The sequence below is a fragment of the Chelmon rostratus genome, chromosome 9 (assembly GCF_017976325.1).
Source record: "Chelmon rostratus isolate fCheRos1 chromosome 9, fCheRos1.pri, whole genome shotgun sequence".
Taxonomy (NCBI): Eukaryota; Metazoa; Chordata; class Actinopteri; order Chaetodontiformes; family Chaetodontidae; genus Chelmon; species Chelmon rostratus.
The window spans coordinates 19820855-19840953 of record NC_055666.1 but is presented as its reverse complement, the minus strand read 5'-3'; the positions used below and the strand labels follow the sequence as shown (position 1 = coordinate 19840953).

Genomic DNA, 20099 nt, shown 5'->3' with positions numbered 1-20099 from the left:
GCAAAAACATTTTACATTAAAAACAGTTCATATTCGATTATAATGTGAATGTTTGGACAGTCATTTTCGTTTCAGTCACTTCAGAGCCTGGCATACTTGGCTTTTATTTGTGCAATACATATGTTCACACAAAGCTTGTTTCCACATGTAAAGGTGTTTACATTTAACAATGATTCCTCATAATACACTACATAGAATACAATAAAGACAGATACAGTATGTTTTTAATCCAATAACCTTCAATAAAATATACACATCTTGAATGGTAATCATAGGACTGTAATTCCAATAATGTGATAGGAATGCTATTCTAATGACCGAGTTATAGTGACATTCACAATACACATATTCACATTACAGAGGACCTCAGTGTGGCTGTGCAGTCCCGTGCTGAGGCACTGTTTTAATGATTGTTTCGTTGTGTGGGACACATGGAGATGCTGCTCTGGGGGGATCAGAGTGAACTGTTTCTGTGTGGATGCTGCTGTGGATTATTTTGAGATCTACTGGAGCTCGTACAGCAAATCCTGAACAGTCAGTGCCAGCTCCTCAAAGGTGGGTCTCTCATCTGCTTTCTGGAAACAAAGAGACGCTGTGAGATTTGGTGTGCAGAAGATATTTACATCTACTGTCATCACTCTGTGCAAGGTGAGGCCCACAACCCAATTCAAAATTCACTCACATCAAACCAACAGCTTGTCATAATGGTGTAGACCTTTTCATTGGCCAGCTGGGGGCGGTAGAGGCGCAAGCCCCGGGACACCTGCTCCACTATTTCCGTGTTGTTAAGGCGTTCATACGGAAGTCGTCCCAAAGTGTACACCTCCCACATGAGAACCCCTAAGTATTTAAGAAATAGGTAATAGAGTGAAAAATAGTTGTGAGGACATTTAAACACAGATTACACTTGTATCTGAGCAGAAATGCAACATGCTGTGCATTGTGTTCACTCACCATATGCCCATATGTCCGACTTGCTGCTGAATTTGCAGTAGAGGAGAACCTCAGGAGGTGACCAGCGAACAGGAAACTTAGAGCCTGCTGAGCTTGTGTACTCATCATCTAAGACATACCTAAGGCAGCAGTGAAAGAAGTATTCAGATCCTTTGCTTAAAATGTGAAAGTACTCTATATTTGTAAAAGTTCTGCATTACAAAGGATACAGTAAAGAAGTATTATCGACTATTGAACTTAAATTAAAATGCGTCTTTGAGTGTTGTATTATTATTACTGTTGTAGTTGCTGGAAGTGACTAATTTTTAACTATTATATATTTTATATTAATTGAAACTGAAATGTAGGGGAGTAAAAATACAATATTTCTCTCTGATTAGTGGAGCCAAAATATGAACTAGCATAAAATTTAAATGCTGCAGTAAAGTCCCTGGAAAGTCCCTATAATTGTACTTGACAACAGTACTGGAGTAAATGTACTGAGTTACTTTTCAGAGTAAGGGGATTTTAGTAGGAACCAATGTGCTTCAGTGTGTCGTATAACTCATGTATTTTACCTTGATAGTCCAAAGTCAGTCACCTTGACAGTGCCATTGCCATCTACTAAACAGTTCCTGGCAGCCTGAGGACAAAACAAAGAAAGCTCTTGATTATACTGTAATTATTTACTGTTATCTTCAAATAGCTAATCCCATCTTAATCTCAACATAACATGATATAATGATGTATAAATGTACTGGGATATGTGTTGCACATCTGTTTCTCTCACCAGGTCTCTGTGGATGTACTGCTTCGACTCAAGATAGGCCATGCCCTCAGAGACGTCTTTACACATCTCTAGGAGCTGGACAGCCGTTGGGTGCTGCTTCAGGCCCTCCCTGAGGTACGTCAGCAGGCAGCCATTGGAAAGGAACTCAGTCACGATATAAATGGGCCTTTGTTTGGTGCACACGCCGTACAGCTGGACCAGGTTCTCATGGCGAAGCTTCCTGGTTTGAGCGAAATGGAGAAGGAAGTCATGTGTTGGTTTTCCTCACAGAAGCTGTAGAACTACACTTCCCAGTGTGACGCATGAGTATTATTAGTCTCATGCACAAAACCATCGTTACCAGCTGAATGGCCGACAAAAGAGCGACATCTCAGTCCAAATTCAGACTCATTTAGTTTAACTTACATCATGATTTTGGCTTCTTCTATGAAATCATCTTCAGACATGGAGCCCTCTTTAATCATCTTAATGGCAACGTCGTGCTGGCCCTGCCACTTTCCATACTTCACCACTCCAAACTGACCGGTGCCCAGCTCCTTGATGAAGGTGAGGTCATGGGGGTCAATCTCCCACACACCTGGAGCAAACAAAAGAGGATGGAGCAGCACTTTTCCAGCATCCACATTAAATGAAAAGTTAGCCAAATGTTCGCTTTCTTGCAAAGTAATCGCTGATACCACTATCATGTGTATATGAAGCTATGGTCAGTAGCAGGGAGAAACAGCAAGCTAACATGCTAGCTAATGAGCTTTGGAGGAAGTGGTTGGCAGATTTTGTGACCTCTGGACACAGCCAAGCTAGCTGCTAAGCTAAGCTTTCTGTCTGCCGGCTCCAGCACCATATTTACAATTCAGAGTAAGATTCTTATCAATCTCCTCATCAAACTCTTTGCCGTGATCATTATGCATGCAGCGTTAATACAGTCTCAGATAATTGGTGGCTGATTGCACACGCAGAGAACTTTCTAATCAGTCACCAGAGTTTAATCACCAACTAACATTGTTTTTAACAAAACAAGAGAATGTATTCACTCTTACCATAGCCAAGCCCTGCTGTTGATGGAGGCCGTGCGCGGTTAGATACGATGTATTTCAGCCTGCTAACCATACCTAGAGAGGGGGATAACAAGACCACATTATTACCTGTAAGGTCATTTTTGATGCATGGACATTGACTGTTTCCATTTTTTGACATCCTGTTTATTTGCCCACTTGAGTCACTTCCTTTTTCCTGCTGCCATTGCTCTCGCAATATGTAAAAATACCAAAAGGATTACAATCTGGAAATCCCTCTATGAGATCTCCATTGTACGGCCACTGTATTAACCTGCTGCATTGTGCTGGTGGTAGTTGATGAGCTCTGGGATGGTGCTGAAATTGTGCTTCTCTGCCAGATAAAACTGGCCCAGTGAGGTGGTGCAGATGTTATAATGTCTGCAGCTTCCACCAGTTTCCCTGTGGAGAAAATAGTAAAAGTAACTTAGAGTAGATTTAGTCAACAGGTTTTCATCGACACAGGAACCTATCATGTATGCATGAGTAGGCAATGTCTTCTCAGTTATCGTCAGTACAGCACAGTCTTGGAACCCTGCGATGAAAAAGTTCTGCAGGCAGATTAGTCCAGGATTTGCATGAATAATTTACATCTCTCTCCCTCTGTCGCCCACTGTTTCCGCTTTCATTACAAACAGTTCTTCTTTTGATACGTTCACGCATGACTGGAGTCAGTGGATACAGTATACAGGGGTGTTTAACACCACTGGTCTTACTCACCCGCCACCCTTACTCAACAAAGACACGGTGTATTTCCCAGCCTTGCTTGAGTCCCGTACCAAGAAGCCGCCATCTTTGTTCTGGGAAACAACGCACAGGCGTATATTTCAGAAGTTTCAAATAAAACTTTGTCTGGCTAAGTTCAGCTGATTTGTAGGTGTAAATAAATTTCAAAGCTGTCCTCAGTGAGTTTACCTCAGTCTTTAACAGCTTTTCTGCCTGGCTACGGTTCATATTCTTGCAATACCAGCTGTGAAAATAAACGTTCATATTTTTTAAAATACTGTTTTTGCAGCATTTACCAGTTCAGACAAAGAATGTTAGCTTGAATTATTAATCCGCAAACTTAAAAATTGTAGAAACAGTAGTACCCCTACTCACTCAAATCTTTCTAGCCCATTTGCTGCTTCCACCACATAATTACTAGGTATGTATCCTTCCTTTCTGCGAAAGACAACAAAACACATTTTATTCATTAATACTCTACATGGACAAACAAACACACAAACAAACGTGCATCTCAGCTGGACATTGAAGTGCTCAACCACACCAGCAGCAGCTCACAAACAAATTCTTGCACCTCGAACTCTAAATGCAAATTTAACTCATTCAAATGTGGATGATTATTCTCTCCTAATCATGTCAAAACATTCTTGTTTTCTTATTTATATGGCACAAGGGATCAAGAAGCCCGGAAAATATATTGGATCAAACACATTAAAAAAATGCCCTCATCCATACAGAATTGCATATTCAGGTCCACTCTTAGTGCTGTCTCCTGCACTTTATGCACTTGTTTTAATTTATTTTAATTCATGTGTTTCAAAGCGTTCAGTTCATCTCCCCTTTTGCAAGCAAGGAGCATGCAGTGATATGACTTTAGACCTTTCCCACTGCTTTTAATCTGAATGCAGGTCTGTACCTGTACATGTGGGATCTCCTGTATATTCACACCAGAGAGTCATTAGATGACGCACAGATATTGTTTTTAAGTTAATATCTAAAATGAATAGATTACTGTGGCATAATCAGTTATACCGTGTTATTTTTTTAATCTCACCCGTATTTGTCTCTGGCTCTCCACCAGTTTGGTTCAGACATCTCCAGGATGGTGTACTCCTCTTCCCTCCTCAGCTCCAGGTCTTGGGCTGTCATGGGTGTGTAGCTATACTCTGCTATGACGGTCATGCCAACAGAGGGGCCTGGCGTCTCAGGAGGCTGTGGAGGTAAAGGCCGACCAGGCTTGTCCTGAAACAACAAAAGTTGCTGGATGAATTATTAATAAATTACGGCATTACTGATATTCTAAAGGGACTGTGTGTATACCTCTGTTGGAGTAGGAGGAAGAGGTTTCCTGGATCCCCTTCGCCGAGATGGTTTAGATGTAAAGCCTATTAAGGACATCATTTAATATATGAATGAAATAATTTAGGCTAAACTTGACTTGGGGGTCGTTGCAGGATTCAAACCAAAGGGAATCTTGTTCTTACCGTTCTTACTATCCAGCACCTTGCAGCCCATGGCTTGTTTAACTTCCTGCTGGCAGCACAGCCACACCCCATCCATCCAGGAACAAGGATGATACTTCTGCATGAGGTCCTTGTTGAATCGCACCACTATGCACATGGAGTATGGACACACGAACACATACACAGGACATTTACATTGAATCATTTGCATATGCACCCAGCTCTTCTGCTCTGCAGGCACTGGGTGATATTAAGATATGATAAGTGCATATTCTTTATGAGATGCTGTGACTGACATGACACATTAACACCGGATACATTTGTAAACGTGTATGAATGTACTAACTGTCTTTCAGCTTCTTTATCCACTGAGCCCGAATGTCCTCGGTCTTTGCAAAGATGTACAGCGGCCCCTCATCATAAATGATCTGTGGCGAAAACGAGAAAGAAATTAAGCTGTTTTTGTCAAAATTGTCTATTATTTCAAGGCATTGTGTGATTTTTCTATCTCTGCGTGATCATATTCACTGCAGTTCAAGACAGCTACCTTGTCATGTGAGTTAACACGTGTGCAAAGGCAACACCTGCACGGTCACTGAAAGTCCCCAGTTCATTTGAGTGTGAGAGACGGTTTCACTTCATATCACTGGACTTTCACATTATTAACTATTGGAGGATTGGACAGTTTTTGTCTGCCAAGGAGAAAGCTTGGTGTTGTGTTACAAGCCTCAGATGTTTGAAACACTATCAACTAAAATGACATAAATGTTTACCTGGAATGCATACATGCGCTCTTGCGGGGCGTTGGGCTCCGGCTGGACCGTCTCCACACACTTAATCTTCTCAAGGTCAACTGATCCTCTCAGACCCTTTCGCTTCTGCTCAACAGATGGAGGAAACAGTCAGGCAACTTCAAAGAAACGTGGCCGCACAGTTCTCTCATGGTCACCAGCAAACATGAGTCTGATGCAAATGTGAGGCCATGTCAGTGAAGGATTTCTGCAGTTCCATCTACGTACCCCTTTGTCAGGATCAAAATCATAGTAGGCTATTTTCTCCTGGGTGAGAACAAACCATCTCTCCTTGTAGTTCAGTGGGGAGGTCTTCTTCTTCTGCTGAGATCGTTTAATGAAGATTTCTTCCAGTATACTGTCTGACATGGTTCAGTCAGGATTAATCTGCATGGGAACAGGGCAGGATCAGTATTAGTAGCCACAAAACACTGGGCTGTTTTCTTTGTGGCAGAACACCAAACAGCATGTTCGCACCTCCACTCAGGCGTTAATCGCTCTGCTGAGAGCTGTGACTGCCTCAACCATTGTCACTGTGTTTAACTAAGCAATATAAGCCAGTTATGTTGTACTTGACACTTGATTATCCAGTGTCTTCTCTTCCTTTAAATTTAAGTTGATATATACTCTTATTATTCATATTGTCGGAGCAGTGCCACTAACACAGGTGAGAGTAGTGAGCAGTGTGAGCACGTATCGGTGTGTGATTAACTTTAATTTGCATAAGCCCTGCTTTTACTGCCAGCAACCTCCTCTGTTTCCAAAATCCCCAACCCTCCCCACCCCCCATGGCGCATCTGTTTCCCTCAGCTACTGTATCCTCATCATCATCATCACACCAGCTCAGTCACCCGAATGTTTTTGTACTGGGAAAGCGTGTGAGCAGATCGTGGATAAGTGGCTTCCTAATGAGAAAGTTTGGCATTATTCCCGCACCTCTTGGATTGTTTGATGTGAGAGGTTGCGTCGGATAAAACACAATCAGTTGCATCCTTTTTTGGGGATTTTATTTCTTGTCACATAAATTTAGATGTCTTTGACGAGCTTGATAGGGAAAGTTTGCTCTCTCTCAGTGCAGACACATGCTCTACTACCTTTTTTGACCTGATTTGGAATCTGTTTTGATATATTTCAAAGCCCAGCAACCCTCTTATTTAATGCAATAACCCAGTTTATGTAACACAGTAAATGTGTGTTCTTAGGTCTCTGGTGTGGTCAGAAACTTCTAAATGAGATTAGTTTTCTGGCAAACTCATCATATAACATACCAAAGTACAGTATCCCACCATCAATAGGCTACCTTTTCGCTCACACACATAATTACACTTTACCCGCATTATAACATGTAGGCAAATTTAAAAGGATGGCCTTTTTAGTTTATGACAGTTTATTGTGTCTTGTTTTCAGCATTTGCTTAGCAACTGATACAAAACAGCATAAAAGTATAACTAGATGAGAGTTGACTGGGGCAAAGGAACACTAACTTCTGTTAATGGAGGAGGATAATGTAGACTACCACAACTAACAACTCAAACAGATGCTGTAAACATCTTTAAACATGAGCATATATGAAACATAACTCACTGACAGTACAGGAAGAAAATCACCACAAATGCTGAAAAAGAAGTGAAAAGATCCTTGACATGTTGAATAATTCACCCCTTTTTTTACATCAATAGATGCATCAGTGATGGGCCCGTGTGCAGACAAGTAAGGTCAACTTCAGGTGCAACTGACTGATGCTAAAACTAAAAACACATCAAACCACTATTTTACCAGAAGTCCCTCTTCACAGATGTATTTCCACTCTGCTTGATTGTCTAAAAACACACATATTAATTTAAAATACAACAACAGTACACAAAGCGCTCAAGGTAGGAGGTCATAGTGTCATATTTCCAGGTGAAACATGGACTATCAGATGCTCAGACTCACCCTCGTCACACAGCCGAACGCTCATTGTCTCTTAGTCTCAGTCTGATGCGTTTGCACTTCAGCTCGGCCTATTTTCAGCTTGTGAGCACTTCCTTCTGTCATCTGAACTGTACCGCTACCAGAAGCTTCTCTCACACCCTGCAAACCAGGAGTGAGACATTTCTTCACACTGCACTGGCTATACCTATTGGCTTTGTTTGTGCCGTCATGAGCAGACAGCATTGTTCCCCATTCTGTGAAACGTTGTTTATTCATTCCTCATTCGTCACCGCCTAATGTTTTCTCACATCACTAACTTGAGCGGAGGTCACTAAACTCTGCAGATAAAGAGCGATGTCCCATCCGTTCTCTTTCCCTCTGATCAACCGGAGCCAGTCGACTGACACTGCGTGTCTGAATTTCACTGTATCATGGCCACCAAATGGAGATTATTTTTTTTGAGTCTTTCATGAAGGGAGTTGACTCATGGTGGCTGACACAGACAAACTCATAGGGAAGTTGCATCAGTGTTGTACTGCAATATGAAGGGAGAAGAAACTCAGTGGCCCTGCAGCACTTCGACCTGACATTATCGCTCCCTCAAACGCATAGTTATCTTTCATGAGCATGTTTAAAAGGTATCTTACATACCTGTGATGCATGCTGTTACACACCACGTCCTGACTCACACACTGACAACTAAATATACAATATATATATATATATCTACAATATATTTTTGGGGGGATTTGTTTTATTTTACCGCTGTTTCTGCGCAGCACAAGACTTTAACGCTCTGCAGGGAGAGGCCTTTTCTCACTTTTTAAAGCGTCTCCACTCAGTTGCTTATTTGTTCTTGACTTGTGAAATTTCACATACTATATCTATCAATTCTGCTCTATCTTTTGTGAAATCGGGCTATTAAAAGAAGTGTTGCTGCGTATACATAAGGCAACTTTTCAGCAACTCAAAAGCCAAGAGTCGCCAAAGTGTGTCCTTAAAATAATCATTTAATCTCACAGAATTATCTGATCACAAGATAACATATATTTGAATATGTTTCCGCCATTTCTGACATTGGTGGCTTTCAGAGTGATGGCCAAGTGATCTCTGTAATGCATAAATATCGCCGTGTGTGTCATAACCTCAGTGCATGTGAGGCCGTGCAGTGTGTTAAAAGGAAAAGGATCGGATAGAATACAAGTATTTATTTTGTTGCATGACGTCTGCTATGTATGACACAGCAAACATAACCATATCATGAAAGATGTGGTTTAACAGGAACCTGTCAAGTTGCTCTCTTTCCTGGCATTTCCTGATAGATAAGTAGTCTATGCAAGAAAGTATGTGTCTGTGTGTGTGTGTGTGCTCGTGTGTGCATAAGAAAGAGACAGTGAGAGAAAAAGAGAGTGACGAGGATGTTCAGTACAAGCCAGAAGGGTTAAATCAAACCACAAATATTAAGATGCCTCGTCAATTTAACACTGTGGTGTTCTGTGGAGGTTAGTTTCCAGAATATGCATAAACAAACAGCAATTTCTGTGTTGCATATAGATAAAGTTAAGTGTCTGCAATTCTAACGTGGTGACTAATGGTCACTAATTCTCAGGATAGAAGACATTTGTCATGTCTAGATTCTAAAGGTAACCACAAGAAACTGATTATAACCCCACCACACATCTAAACCACTCTAGTGCTGCAAGAGGGGTTGAAAAACATGCAGCAAGTGCAGCAGAATACACACGAGTCCATCCCTGTCAACCAAACATTCAGAAACAAGTGTGACATCTTTGCATTTTAGCAGATAATGTTGATTTATTTATAGTTTTTGTGGTGACTTCATTTAGGATTTGCCCAAATCTTCATAATAGTCATGACTACTTTTGTCAGTTTTTCACATGATACGCATTCATATAGCTGCTGTCATCATTCATACTTAAGTGAACAAATGGCTAAGAATACATCTTGACCTTACAGCCTACATTCAAAGAGCTTGTCACTCACCAAGACACCCAGAAAAGTCGAGCATTGGACAGTTAAGTATAGATGCTGATGTTTGAAGAGGTGACATGAACCTTTGCCTCAGTTGTTCGCCTTCCATAAAATGTGCGTTAGCCTATGATGCAAGAAACTTAAACCCACCCACAGAGAGGAATCGGCTCCACTGACTTCCCCTTTTTCTTCCTGCTCATTTTCATATCAGCTCTCTGGACAGCTTGAGTGATAAATGGACCATGTTAGTTAACTGCATATGCAGTTCATATGCAGTTAAACTTACTTTTTGAGGGAATTTCTTATTCAGTTGACTGCCAGTTTGTGTATTGCAGGGACAACAGATCAACAAACCTCAAACTGATGCCTTCTGCAGGCATGAGAAAGTCTGCTCATTGTGCTTCACAAACACTAAATGTGTAACTCCGCATTTACGGACAATTTAAGCTCTTTAGCTCTTCATCTTGTTTGTTTTGAGGTCTTTGGCCTAGTAAGTTGGTTGCCAACCGCTGTAAAACCAAACAGAAGAAGGTCTTTGGCCTCCTGAAGTGTCCTGCCGCTAGGGGGCAGACTGTGCAGTTTGTTCACCGCTGAGGGCTACATTACAGACTCCTTCCGGTCTGGACCTTCCTCTTTTCCTCTGCATCGGGACGCAACCATGGTATGAAAGTAGTACACGGATACATTTTACAGAATCAAACTCAATCCTGCTGATTAAAACTTTGTTTCTGCGTCTAGTTAACTGTAATATGTCAACATTTTTGCGGTACACGCAACGATGGTAGTATTGGCCAGCTTTTGTACATTTCACGATGTTAAATTGTAATTTACCAAAGCTTGCTGTGTTGTGGCGAATGCGGCTGCTCGGCGTACTGGCAATTCAGCCAGCATTTTAAAAGGAAAATATTAACTTAAATGTCAGCCAAAGCAGCAACCAAAGCAAACAACAGCCTTTTCTTTTTCGGCAATGTTGCAGCCTCACATGGTTATAAACTCGTTTCGCTTTGAATTCACGTTACATAGCTACAATGCTAACAAGTTAGCTTGTTAGACAACGTCAGCTGCCTTTACCCTGACCTGGACGTTGATAGTTAGATAATAAACGGAGGCCCATAAAGCTGTTTACATTGACAAAAACGTTCACTATGTCTACGTGACACGATATCAACTAGTATTGAACTGTAAATGGTGTCGGTTTGCCCCACGCTCAGCCTGATAGTGAGCCGAATTAACGCCAATGGTTAGCTATCCCTTACAACCCGTTGATAGAAATGTTTTAACTTCATTAACTATGTTTGCGAATATGGTTCACTTTCCAAATTGTCAGGGACATTGAGCATGAAATCTATATAATGCAAATTTATTTAAATTTTATTGCCTTCCTTGTTCAGGTGAACGTCCCGAAGACCCGCAGGACGTACTGCAAGAAGTGCAAGAAGCACCAACCCCACAAAGTTACCCAGTACAAGAAGGGAAAGGATTCCCTCTATGCACAGGGTAAATAATCCACCATTTATGAAGGGTCTGTCTGTGATAAATGAGCTGTATCATAAGTAGTTAAACTGAATATGTTCTGCAGGTAAGAGGAGATACGACAGGAAGCAGAGCGGGTATGGTGGTCAGACGAAGCCCATCTTCCGAAAGAAGGTATGCTGAGTGTTGTACTGCTGTTTAACCTGGTAACAAGTGCAACACTGTGAGATCAGAGTCAACCATATGTTGTTGTTTTTTTTAGGCTAAAACCACAAAGAAAATTGTGTTGAGGCTTGAGTGTGTGGAGCCCAACTGCAGATCCAAGAGAATGCTGGCCATCAAGAGATGCAAGCACTTCGAGTTGGGTGGTGACAAGAAGAGAAAGGTAAGCGTAATTGATGTCATTCAGTTATGTCTGTGTGCATTCCCACTGTGCACTGTATTTCATGGGTAACTTTCAGAGTGCTTTAATGCTCTCTGAATAATATATTTCAGTGTTACAGGTTAGAAATCTATGCAGTGCACCTCAAAATCACCTCTAAATCCTCTATGGCTAACTATAGGCTCTACCAGTGGATGCAAGGTGTTCTCATTTTAGCCCACACTATTCAACAGGAAGTAATTGGTAATTTAATGTTGACCCTGCTCTCGTCATGCTAGGAATCATGAATCAAGAAGTTAATTTGATTAAATTTGATTCAGCAGCTGTAAAATGAAACAGAAAACCTGATTCTGATGTGTTATGGTATCTTGCACTGCACTGGAACACTGAAAGTTTCAGCAAAATATGTGAGTGGGCAAGTGGCTTTAACTACACACCAGTGAGAGCTGGAAAATTTGTCTTTTGATACATATAATTGTATTTAATTTTTTAAATCTTAAGAATGAACATTTCCACAAAAAGAATTGAAATACACAAAGTGCTGAAGAGGCAGGAACAAATTATGAGGATGCAGGTTTGAGTGTGAGGGGTGACAAGTGTCCAGCTCTGACAGTTGATACAGAGAAGAGACATGTCCATGAGAATGAGGCATAGTTTAAACCGCAGTTGAATGTTGTACTTGACTTACATTTTGACCAGGGCACAATTTCCTGTTAATAGCAGAGGATTTGAGGGTTTTCTTTTGGGTGAAATGCATTTTGAAAATACATCGAAACAGAAAAACATGACCAATGAAATCCACTGTAATTTTAGGATTCTGAAGGGCTGCTTTGTTAAGCATATTAATGTGGAGTCATGTCACCTCCTGTATAGTGATGTGATCATTTTATCGGTCCAAGTACCCAACCTTTGTAAGGTTGTCATATGGCATTTTCACATTGACTTAATACCACAGTAATATTAGTACAAATGCTGAAAACGTTAAGAACATTGCCCTGATTGACTCCCTTTCTGGCCTGATGGTGCATTTGTCTCTTAACTCTGCATTAATAAAATTTAGTTTAAGTAGTTTATAGCTTTTAATCCCACTGTTGACCATAAATGCTCATGAATTAATGGTGGGGAAGGGATCACGTGAGAACAGAATTTCATGGAAAATTTGGTCTTAATTTGATGTGATTTCTGTTGGACCTTCATACTAAAATGCAAAACCAAGAGCCGTCGCTAAGCCATTCATATCTCATGAACTCAGACAACCTACAGAGGACTGAAGAAATTTTTTGAATTTCTAATTTCATAAATGTAATTTCACAATAAGATGAATCCAGCTCTTTTTTTTTTTTAATCCAGCTCTTTGACTAATTTTTTTGTATATAATAGGATGAATGGACAACTTGTGTAGCAGCATATTTGTGTAATGGGTTTTCAACATTAATTCTTAACTCACAGTACAGTGTGAAAATCACCTAAAATGTAAAAATCAGTATGATAATATGATAACACTTACTTTGCTTTTGATTTAGGGTTAAGCCAACAAATGTGAAGAAAACAATCTTCATTTGAATACAGTACAAAAGTTCAGAATTTCCAGCAGCATTTAGAGTGAAACATGCATCGTTGACACATCAGTGTTTAACTCTGCTTTTCTTCCATTGTTCTCTTACAGGGCCAGGTCATCCAGTTCTAAGCTGTGGCCCAGTTTTCTGGAGGAAGTTGTCACTATTTTCAATAAATGTTATTAAAACATACTCTGGAGTTTGGCCCTTCTTTCACCTCAGTGTCATCGTACTTGTCAGATGTGCATCTGTCACATTAATTTAACCTGTTAGCAGCCTGGACAACTCAAAGCATTGTGCTAAAACATTTTCCAGTGATTTGATTGAACATAGGAGTAGCAGGTGTACTGTAATCATCATAGTATCCAATCTGATTCAAGCAAACTTTGCAGACTAAAACATTTCCCTGTTTTGAATTTGTCTTTCACTCAAGCACAAATGCTTGAAATTAAAAATAATTCCACTTAAAACAGTAAAAATCCTTTAAAGTGCATAACCACAGGAGGACTACAAAACGATGGTGTCCTTGTGTTTGACAGACATGTCCTTCCAGTGCAGTTTGTCACCCTCCTTCAAGTGGCTGCTCATAGGAGTGACAGTCAGCAGAGCTGTGCCTGAAGGGTTGACAGATACAACAATTTTGCTTTGTGGAGTCTGAACACCCATTTCCTTATACTGGGGCAGGATCTGTGTGACGCTACACTGGGGGTCACAGATTTTCCTGCCAGCAGCCATGCTGATGTTAAGCCCTCGGGGACCACCGATCTCCTGTTTGTTCAGCACAGCGATAGCCAGCCTGTTGTTGGACAGAGGCCTCTCCCACACCTCAAAACTGTCCACCTGTGGAAGAGGTTGTGTTTCATTCTGTTCTGACAATAGTTTGTAGTACTGTTACATACAATTTCATTAAGATCAATGCTAAAATGTCTGAGACCGCTGCCAACACATTAAGCATTTCTATTGAGAAACTAAATGTACTTTACACACTGACTGCTGTCATTCCAGGATGTGATTACACTTTGTGTCTCCTCCCACCCACCTTGGCAATGAGGTATCCTTGCTTGCCCAGTGAGTCCTGGCTGATGGCTATGATGTGTCTGTTCTGCAGCAGCTCCTTGGAGCGAGGACAAATGTCCCTCAGATCATTAGACATGAGCAGAGGGGCTGCCATGATGGCCCACAACGCCATCTGAGACTCCTGCTGGTCATGACTTAAGCCAAAGTTCCCAATCACGAGCTAGAGAAATGGACAAATGTCATAAATATGTAAATAACAGGGCATGTTAGGCTTACAGACAGCATGTGTGGACAGTGCAAACAACTGTTGAGAAATGAGATCATGTTTAACCCAAAAACACTTGGCTTTTCAAGGAATTGCTCAACATTATAGGAAATATGAGTATTTTCTCTCTTGCATGTCCATATGGTCAATATAAATGTACAGCCAAGCAGACTGTTAGCACAAAGAGAGAAAATTGGTGAAAAAGCTAGCCTGGTTCTGACAAAAAATTACAGAAAATCTACCTAAAAGCTCTTCTCTGTGTAATTCATAGAAATAATGAATTCTATAAATGATGACTTCTGGTTTTACACAGATTTTTAATTGGTGAATTTCAGAAGTGCTCTTGGTTGATTTTGTTTCCTTTGGACTACCTGTTTCCAGTCTAGCTGCTAAATTCATATTGTTCATATTGACTGTACAGAGTAACAGTGGTATCTTCTCATCTGTCTGCAACAAAGCAAATAAGTTCATTTTCCAAAATGTCAAACTATTCCTTCAAGTGTCAGTGGAAACAAATCAGCACTCTGTCTTCAAACTGTAGCAGCTGGCAGTAAGGTTTTTAAAATGCTAACCAAGCAGCTTGGTACTTGAAGGCCACTTGTGCTATGCTCAGTCTGACGGCAAAGCCTGAGTAGAGCAGAGTACCATATCGGGGTCATTCCAGCCCCCAGGTCCAGCTGAGGGGACAATGATGTCTTGATGAGAAGCAGTCCAGTCTAGGATGGACTTGACAGAGCTCCATGAGTCGTACACGTCATCGAAGTTGCGCCAGTGGTTACATGTCTCACGAATGGCTGCGTAGTTGGGCTGCGGGCACAGAAATGCTCTTTTATGTCGCACAACACATGATGTATGGGGTCATTAAGCAGCAGATAATCATTAAGAAGTATTCTTTCTATTTGCTTTTATTGTGTGGATGAAATCCTGAAAAATAAACTAGAGATTGATGATGTATGTTGAGATTTAAAGTAGGGCTGCAACTTATTGATTAATCTACCAATTACTTTCTCGATTAACAGAATAATTGTTTGGTGTAGAGAATGTCAGAAAATAGTGAGAAATGAACTTGCACTGTAGCACCGAACGTGCCTTTAGTTATTTGCTTCTACGTGATTTGAATGCGCTAATTTTAAGTCGCTTTGGTCAAAAGCAGCTGCCGAATGGACACAATGTAAAGTGGAGATTTATCTGTATTTTTGCTTTAAAAAATCACTAAAGCTGGAGTTAAAGTGGAGTAAAGACAACTTCTCTCACCTGTTGGAAAGGCCACTCATACAAAGGCCACTCACAGGAGTACAGGATACTTCTTCCAGTGTTGTTCAGTGCTTTTGACATGTTGATGTAGCCTGGAGCAGAACAAAATCATAAGCAGTTCCGAGTGAGAGGAGGACCAACAAATGGCCGAAGAACACAGAGAATAATTCAGGCATGAACATAAGAATTTTGCAAGTATACATGTATATCGATGGGCTTTATATGCAGTAACATTTACTTCAGGTCAGGCAGTAATCACTTATGTTGGGACTCGACTGGCATCCGCATATTCAAACAAAGCTCACCTTCTCCCAGCAAGGTCCAGTCCATATTGCAGCCATCAAACTTGAGCAGATCCACACCCCAGTCAGCAAAAGTCTGAGCATCTGTCTCATAGTACCCCAGACTGCCGGGGTACCCAGCACAGGTATTTTTCCCTACATCTGCGTAGATCCCCAGCTTCAACCCCTTAGAATGGACCTTAAAACAGTAAAATTACATCAGAATGAATTGATTTCGTTTCCAAGTACGGGCCGCAGTATTGTATCTGACAGGTTGTGCGATTCTACCAGTAGGTGGCGATGTTGCACAGCTAAAAAACTTGCAGGACCCAGCTCTGCCTTAGTGGGCCCTAAATAGACCCATTTCCTGGTGAGCATCACTTCTTCGCTGCCTGAGTGGGAATCAGCCTGTCACAGTGGTCTCAGACTCAAGAGAGCTGCTCTGCATTGTGACTGCAGCAAAGAGGGCGAACCACAGCACACTCCTACATGTAAGACAATATACTATAGGCCTGCGCATCTCCCCTGGCTCCAGGAGCTGGATTTTCACCGGTATGAAATGTGAGACTCGGGTTACACATCTGGTCCTCTCCCCTTCATTATGTAAATAATTGCGGGTCGGCTCAGATGGATGTAAAATGAATATGTAATCTGACTGCGTAATCACTTTTACTTCTAGAGTGATTTAACCAGGGCCTCCAAAACTTTTTGTTTGTCAGGGATTTGCGAACTTAGACGCATTGCACCACAGATTCTTCAACACTGCGCCCCATGGAATCACATCTGTAGGAGTATGTGTTAAATTTGACACGATTTACCAGGATTTCACTGTGTTTTTTATTCATAAAGACTGGAAACAAGAATAAAAACTCAAAAATAGTACATTCACATCCACAGTCTCAGTACCTCTTTTATACCTACTACTCACATAGTCGGCCAGTTTCTTGATGCCCCCCGGGAATCTTTTGGGGTCCGCCTGCAGGCGGCCCTGGGCATCACGTTGGTAGGAGGGCCAGCAGTCATCAATGCAGACGTACTCGTAGCCGGCCTCTTTCCAGCCCTCCTTCACCATCACATCTGCCATCTGCATGTACAGGCGCTCACTGCCAGGGCAACAGGAGGAGACAGGCGGGGCTGATAGTATCAGTTAGATGCCAGTGTTCAATGTCATGTGCAAGAGCAACATGGCGCACGCAAATATGTGCTATTCTCACAAAGACGAATGCCAGTTCTTCTGTTGTTCGTTGTCGAGCGATGTAAGACAACAGCGACTCAACCGAGAGGCTGACATTTGGTGCTGTAAACGCTTTGTTGTCCAGGGCTTTCTGAAGGGGGGGAAAAAAAAACTGCTGTGCACAGGAAGTGAGACGTGTTGTGTTTGTCACCAGCGCCTAAAATAAAGCAGGGAGCAGGATCCTGCATTACTTCTGAAGTGCTCTGCATTCAGAAAAAATGGACTCATTTGTAATTATGACGAAAGCTGCAATCAATGGTCGGTTAACTGCTCGTCAGTTGTAAGTAAATCAAAGAATTTTTGAAGCAGAGCAAACTACGCCAAACATTTCTTTCTTGCTTTTCTTTCTCATATATGATCAAAAACAGAGTATCTATCTGGAGATGTCACTTTGGCCTCTGAAAATGGGTGATGAGCATTTGCTTTTACCTGAGTACATAACCAGCAGATTAAGTGATAATGAAAATAATCATTAGTGCAGCCCTAATTATGACTTAGCATATGAATAATTATGAGGAAAACTGAGCTGGTGGAGTAACCTCAAGCAGATCAGAGTGTTTTACTTGAAACTTCCCACTGAATTAGCACACAAAGTAATAATGCAAATTACATAGAGAGCTGAATCAAACATGTTTTTGTTATGAGTGCACACTTTCACTTTGTTAACAAAGTGGTTTGCAAATTGAGGTTATTCCATTGCACATCAATATCTCCCGGTGCCTCAAACCAAGGAACAAATGAAGGTAAACGAAATCAGGTAATTGTGGTCCTGTCATATAAAATATCAGGGTCTTTCCTTCTGGGACAATTTCTCAATATTATAATATTGATGTCATAGTCATGTAATAATAATTACATGGAACAGTATCAATAAATTATTATGAGGTGGTTTGTTTATCATTATGAAATAAGACATAATTACAACAAACTTTAGGATTTTTTTCCTTTGTGAGACCAGTTTGCTTCTGTAGAGTAAATATCACACACATTTTCTTTTTTGTCTTCCATATGGTGTCACTTCCTGTGCGGGGCAGGATACCACGTGACTTGTTCATAACGGCGCATTTCAGAGCTTCCCTATTATTTCTGTACTGAACTCACGTAATTTCTATGAGTTTTCAGAGGAGGCGCTTTATAAATGAGACGTGCGGTGGAGATGGAGGAGGAGGAGTTGTATCACATCTAGCTGAAGATGGGTAACAGTAACAGGACTTGAGCACCGTTCATATGACTGATTTCCGTGTGTTCTAACCCACAAACGTGTCAGACTGAGCTGGATCGCCGCCGGCTGACAGCTCTCATGCCTCTTACCTGATGCAGTTATTGGGTTCCGTGTCACAGTCGACATTGCACATGAACCTCTCCCAGTGCAACCAGCCCATTGTGGGTTTCAGCGCCAGTCCATTGTCCAGCGCCTCAGCAGCGGGACGGATGAGAGCGACGAGAGCAAACAGAAGCTCAACTCTGCGCATGTTTTCTCACTTTTAAACTCAACACTTATCTTACAACAAGGACAAAACGCGACTGTTTTCGTTTGGGTCTGTTTCCTCGTATAAAACGCTTTCAGCCTACCCCCAGGGCGATTGACGTGAATCTGGACCAATAGAGTCAAAATGCGTCTGTAACTGTCCAATGGTGTCTCGGCCAGATTGTCTCTTTACAAGGTAGGCGCCAAGGTTCAGGTGACAAGTCACCTGACGAGACACTGAAACTAGGGCAACAATACAAATTATATTCATACATTGTTAGTAGACTTAGGATGTTCAATCCAGTGGTGGAGGAAGTATTCAGATCCTTTGCTTAAGTAAAAGTACTAAACCACAATGTGAAAATACTACAAGTTAAACTCCTGCATTCAAAAGTACTTAAGTTAAAAATATTTAATCTATAATATACTATTATATATGATATTTGTGGATTAATAGCATTGCTGTATAAATGTGTATGTTGCATTTTACTGCTGTAGATGTCCATGGTTGAGCTAATTTTAACTACTTTATACACGATTGGGTAGTTTAAACTACAGCAATGCATCATATTCTATAAGATCATCATATAATTAAAGCATCGCTGTTCTGTGAGAACAACCTATCTCTGAAAAGTCAACTTTTCATGAGCTCAGAAAAAAGTTTTCCTTTTTTTCATGTGACAATGCATTTTTTCTCTTCATGTGACAATGCATTTTCCAGGAAATCCAATGTTTTTTACATATAGTTTATTTATCTTAAGAGGTGGGACAATGTTTTCAACCCACAAATTAACACTTAATCCTTCAGTTCATAAAAAACACAGAATTTGGAGATACGTTGTTTTCACAGGACAGAAAGGGTATGAAAAAATGTAATCTGAATAGTAACTAGTAACTAAAGCTGTAACACACAAGTAGTAGAGAAGAAAGTCCGATATTTGCTTCCAAATGTGGTGGATAGATGTATAAAGTTGCATAAAATGCAAACACTCAACATAAAATAGCACAAAACAGATTTTAATGTTTGAGAGCCAGGGCTCGACTAACCCGTTATGGGGTCCTGAAGGAAAAATGAGATGCATTACATTCAGTTTGTGTGTGATGTGAACAGTTTTCCTACACATGGACCAAAATTTGCTGAGCTGCAATTTTATTAACGGAGTAAGCACCACGTAAGCACACTATCAGCTGAAGTAGTGAAGGCGTTAAGAGAGTAATTAGACTTTAAGAAGTCAAACCAAAAAAACTATCTAGCATATAACCTCCCTCAAAACCACCAGCTATTATTTCTACATTTCAGCTTTTGTGTGAATGAAACAACTAAGATGTACCAGGCTAATTCATGAGATTTAGTAGGTAGGTAGGTAGATTTTAATACCTTTGGACAGACTAACTGTCACTCCCTGTTTGCTAAGATAAGCTAACCACCTGCTGGGTTTCGCTTTCTATTTTCTGCACAGACCTTAGAGTGATATTGATATAACTCTTGGCAAGATCTATTCCTCTAA

At 40.9% G+C, this 20099-nt stretch overlaps 3 protein-coding genes across 4 annotated transcripts; 1 reads left to right on the top strand and 2 right to left on the bottom strand.

The window, feature by feature from the left end:
* Nucleotides 1-85: 85 nt before the first annotated feature.
* On the bottom strand, nucleotides 86-9811 carry btk (Bruton agammaglobulinemia tyrosine kinase). Of its 2 annotated transcripts, none has more exons than XM_041943823.1 (18): nucleotides 9674-9811; nucleotides 5984-6142; nucleotides 5738-5842; nucleotides 5311-5392; nucleotides 4986-5111; nucleotides 4822-4886; nucleotides 4556-4743; nucleotides 3877-3939; nucleotides 3691-3745; nucleotides 3496-3575; nucleotides 3050-3177; nucleotides 2761-2832; nucleotides 2129-2300; nucleotides 1724-1943; nucleotides 1512-1576; nucleotides 955-1073; nucleotides 683-840; nucleotides 86-575 (listed from the first exon to the last, which is right to left on the bottom strand). In XM_041943823.1, the coding sequence occupies exons 2-18, from the start codon at nucleotides 6122-6124 to the stop codon at nucleotides 504-506; spliced, it is 1911 nt and encodes a 636-aa protein (XP_041799757.1). In that variant the 5' UTR covers nucleotides 6125-6142; nucleotides 9674-9811; the 3' UTR covers nucleotides 86-503. The 2 variants fall into 2 exon arrangements, with proteins under 2 accessions (XP_041799757.1, XP_041799758.1); XM_041943824.1 differs by lacking the exon at nucleotides 9674-9811 and adding an exon at nucleotides 7691-7893.
* Nucleotides 9812-10248: 437 nt separating this feature from the next.
* rpl36a (ribosomal protein L36A) lies at nucleotides 10249-13264 on the top strand. The gene is made up of 5 exons (XM_041944295.1): nucleotides 10249-10322; nucleotides 11053-11158; nucleotides 11241-11308; nucleotides 11397-11519; nucleotides 13183-13264. Exons 1-5 carry the CDS (start codon nucleotides 10320-10322, stop codon nucleotides 13201-13203), a joined length of 321 nt encoding a protein of 106 aa, XP_041800229.1. The 5' UTR covers nucleotides 10249-10319; the 3' UTR covers nucleotides 13204-13264.
* On the bottom strand, nucleotides 11987-18660 carry gla (galactosidase, alpha). The gene is made up of 7 exons (XM_041944294.1): nucleotides 18435-18660; nucleotides 16818-16992; nucleotides 15914-16088; nucleotides 15609-15700; nucleotides 15000-15161; nucleotides 14112-14309; nucleotides 11987-13912 (listed from the first exon to the last, which is right to left on the bottom strand). The coding sequence occupies exons 1-7, from the start codon at nucleotides 18593-18595 to the stop codon at nucleotides 13580-13582; spliced, it is 1296 nt and encodes a 431-aa protein (XP_041800228.1). The 5' UTR covers nucleotides 18596-18660; the 3' UTR covers nucleotides 11987-13579.
* Nucleotides 18661-20099: the final 1439 nt, after the last annotated feature.

Bases quoted from the DNA above. Each gene is read 5' to 3' on its own strand.
- rpl36a (XM_041944295.1), top strand. The intron at 11,309-11,396 runs GTATGCTGAGTG...TGTTTTTTTTAG, and splicing joins AGCCCATCTTCCGAAAGAAG to GCTAAAACCACAAAGAAAAT. The intron at 11,520-13,182 runs GTAAGCGTAATT...GTTCTCTTACAG, and splicing joins GTGGTGACAAGAAGAGAAAG to GGCCAGGTCATCCAGTTCTA.
- gla (XM_041944294.1), bottom strand. From the start codon at position 18,595: ATGCGCAGAGTTGAGCTTCTGTTTGCTCTCGTCGCTCTCATCCGTCCC. The intron at 15,701-15,913 runs GTGAGCTTTGTT...GTTCTGCTCCAG, and splicing joins CTGGACCTTGCTGGGAGAAG to GCTACATCAACATGTCAAAA. The intron at 13,913-14,111 runs GTGGGTGGGAGG...CCTCTTCCACAG, and splicing joins AAGGATACCTCATTGCCAAG to GTGGACAGTTTTGAGGTGTG.
- btk (XM_041943823.1), bottom strand. From the start codon at position 6,124: ATGTCAGACAGTATACTGGAAGAAATCTTCATTAAACGATCTCAGCAG. The intron at 2,301-2,760 runs GTAAGAGTGAAT...TGTTTGCTCCAG, and splicing joins AACAGCAGGGCTTGGCTATG to GTGTGTGGGAGATTGACCCC. The intron at 841-954 runs GTGAGTGAACAC...TTAAATACTTAG, and splicing joins GTCGGACATATGGGCATATG to GGGTTCTCATGTGGGAGGTG.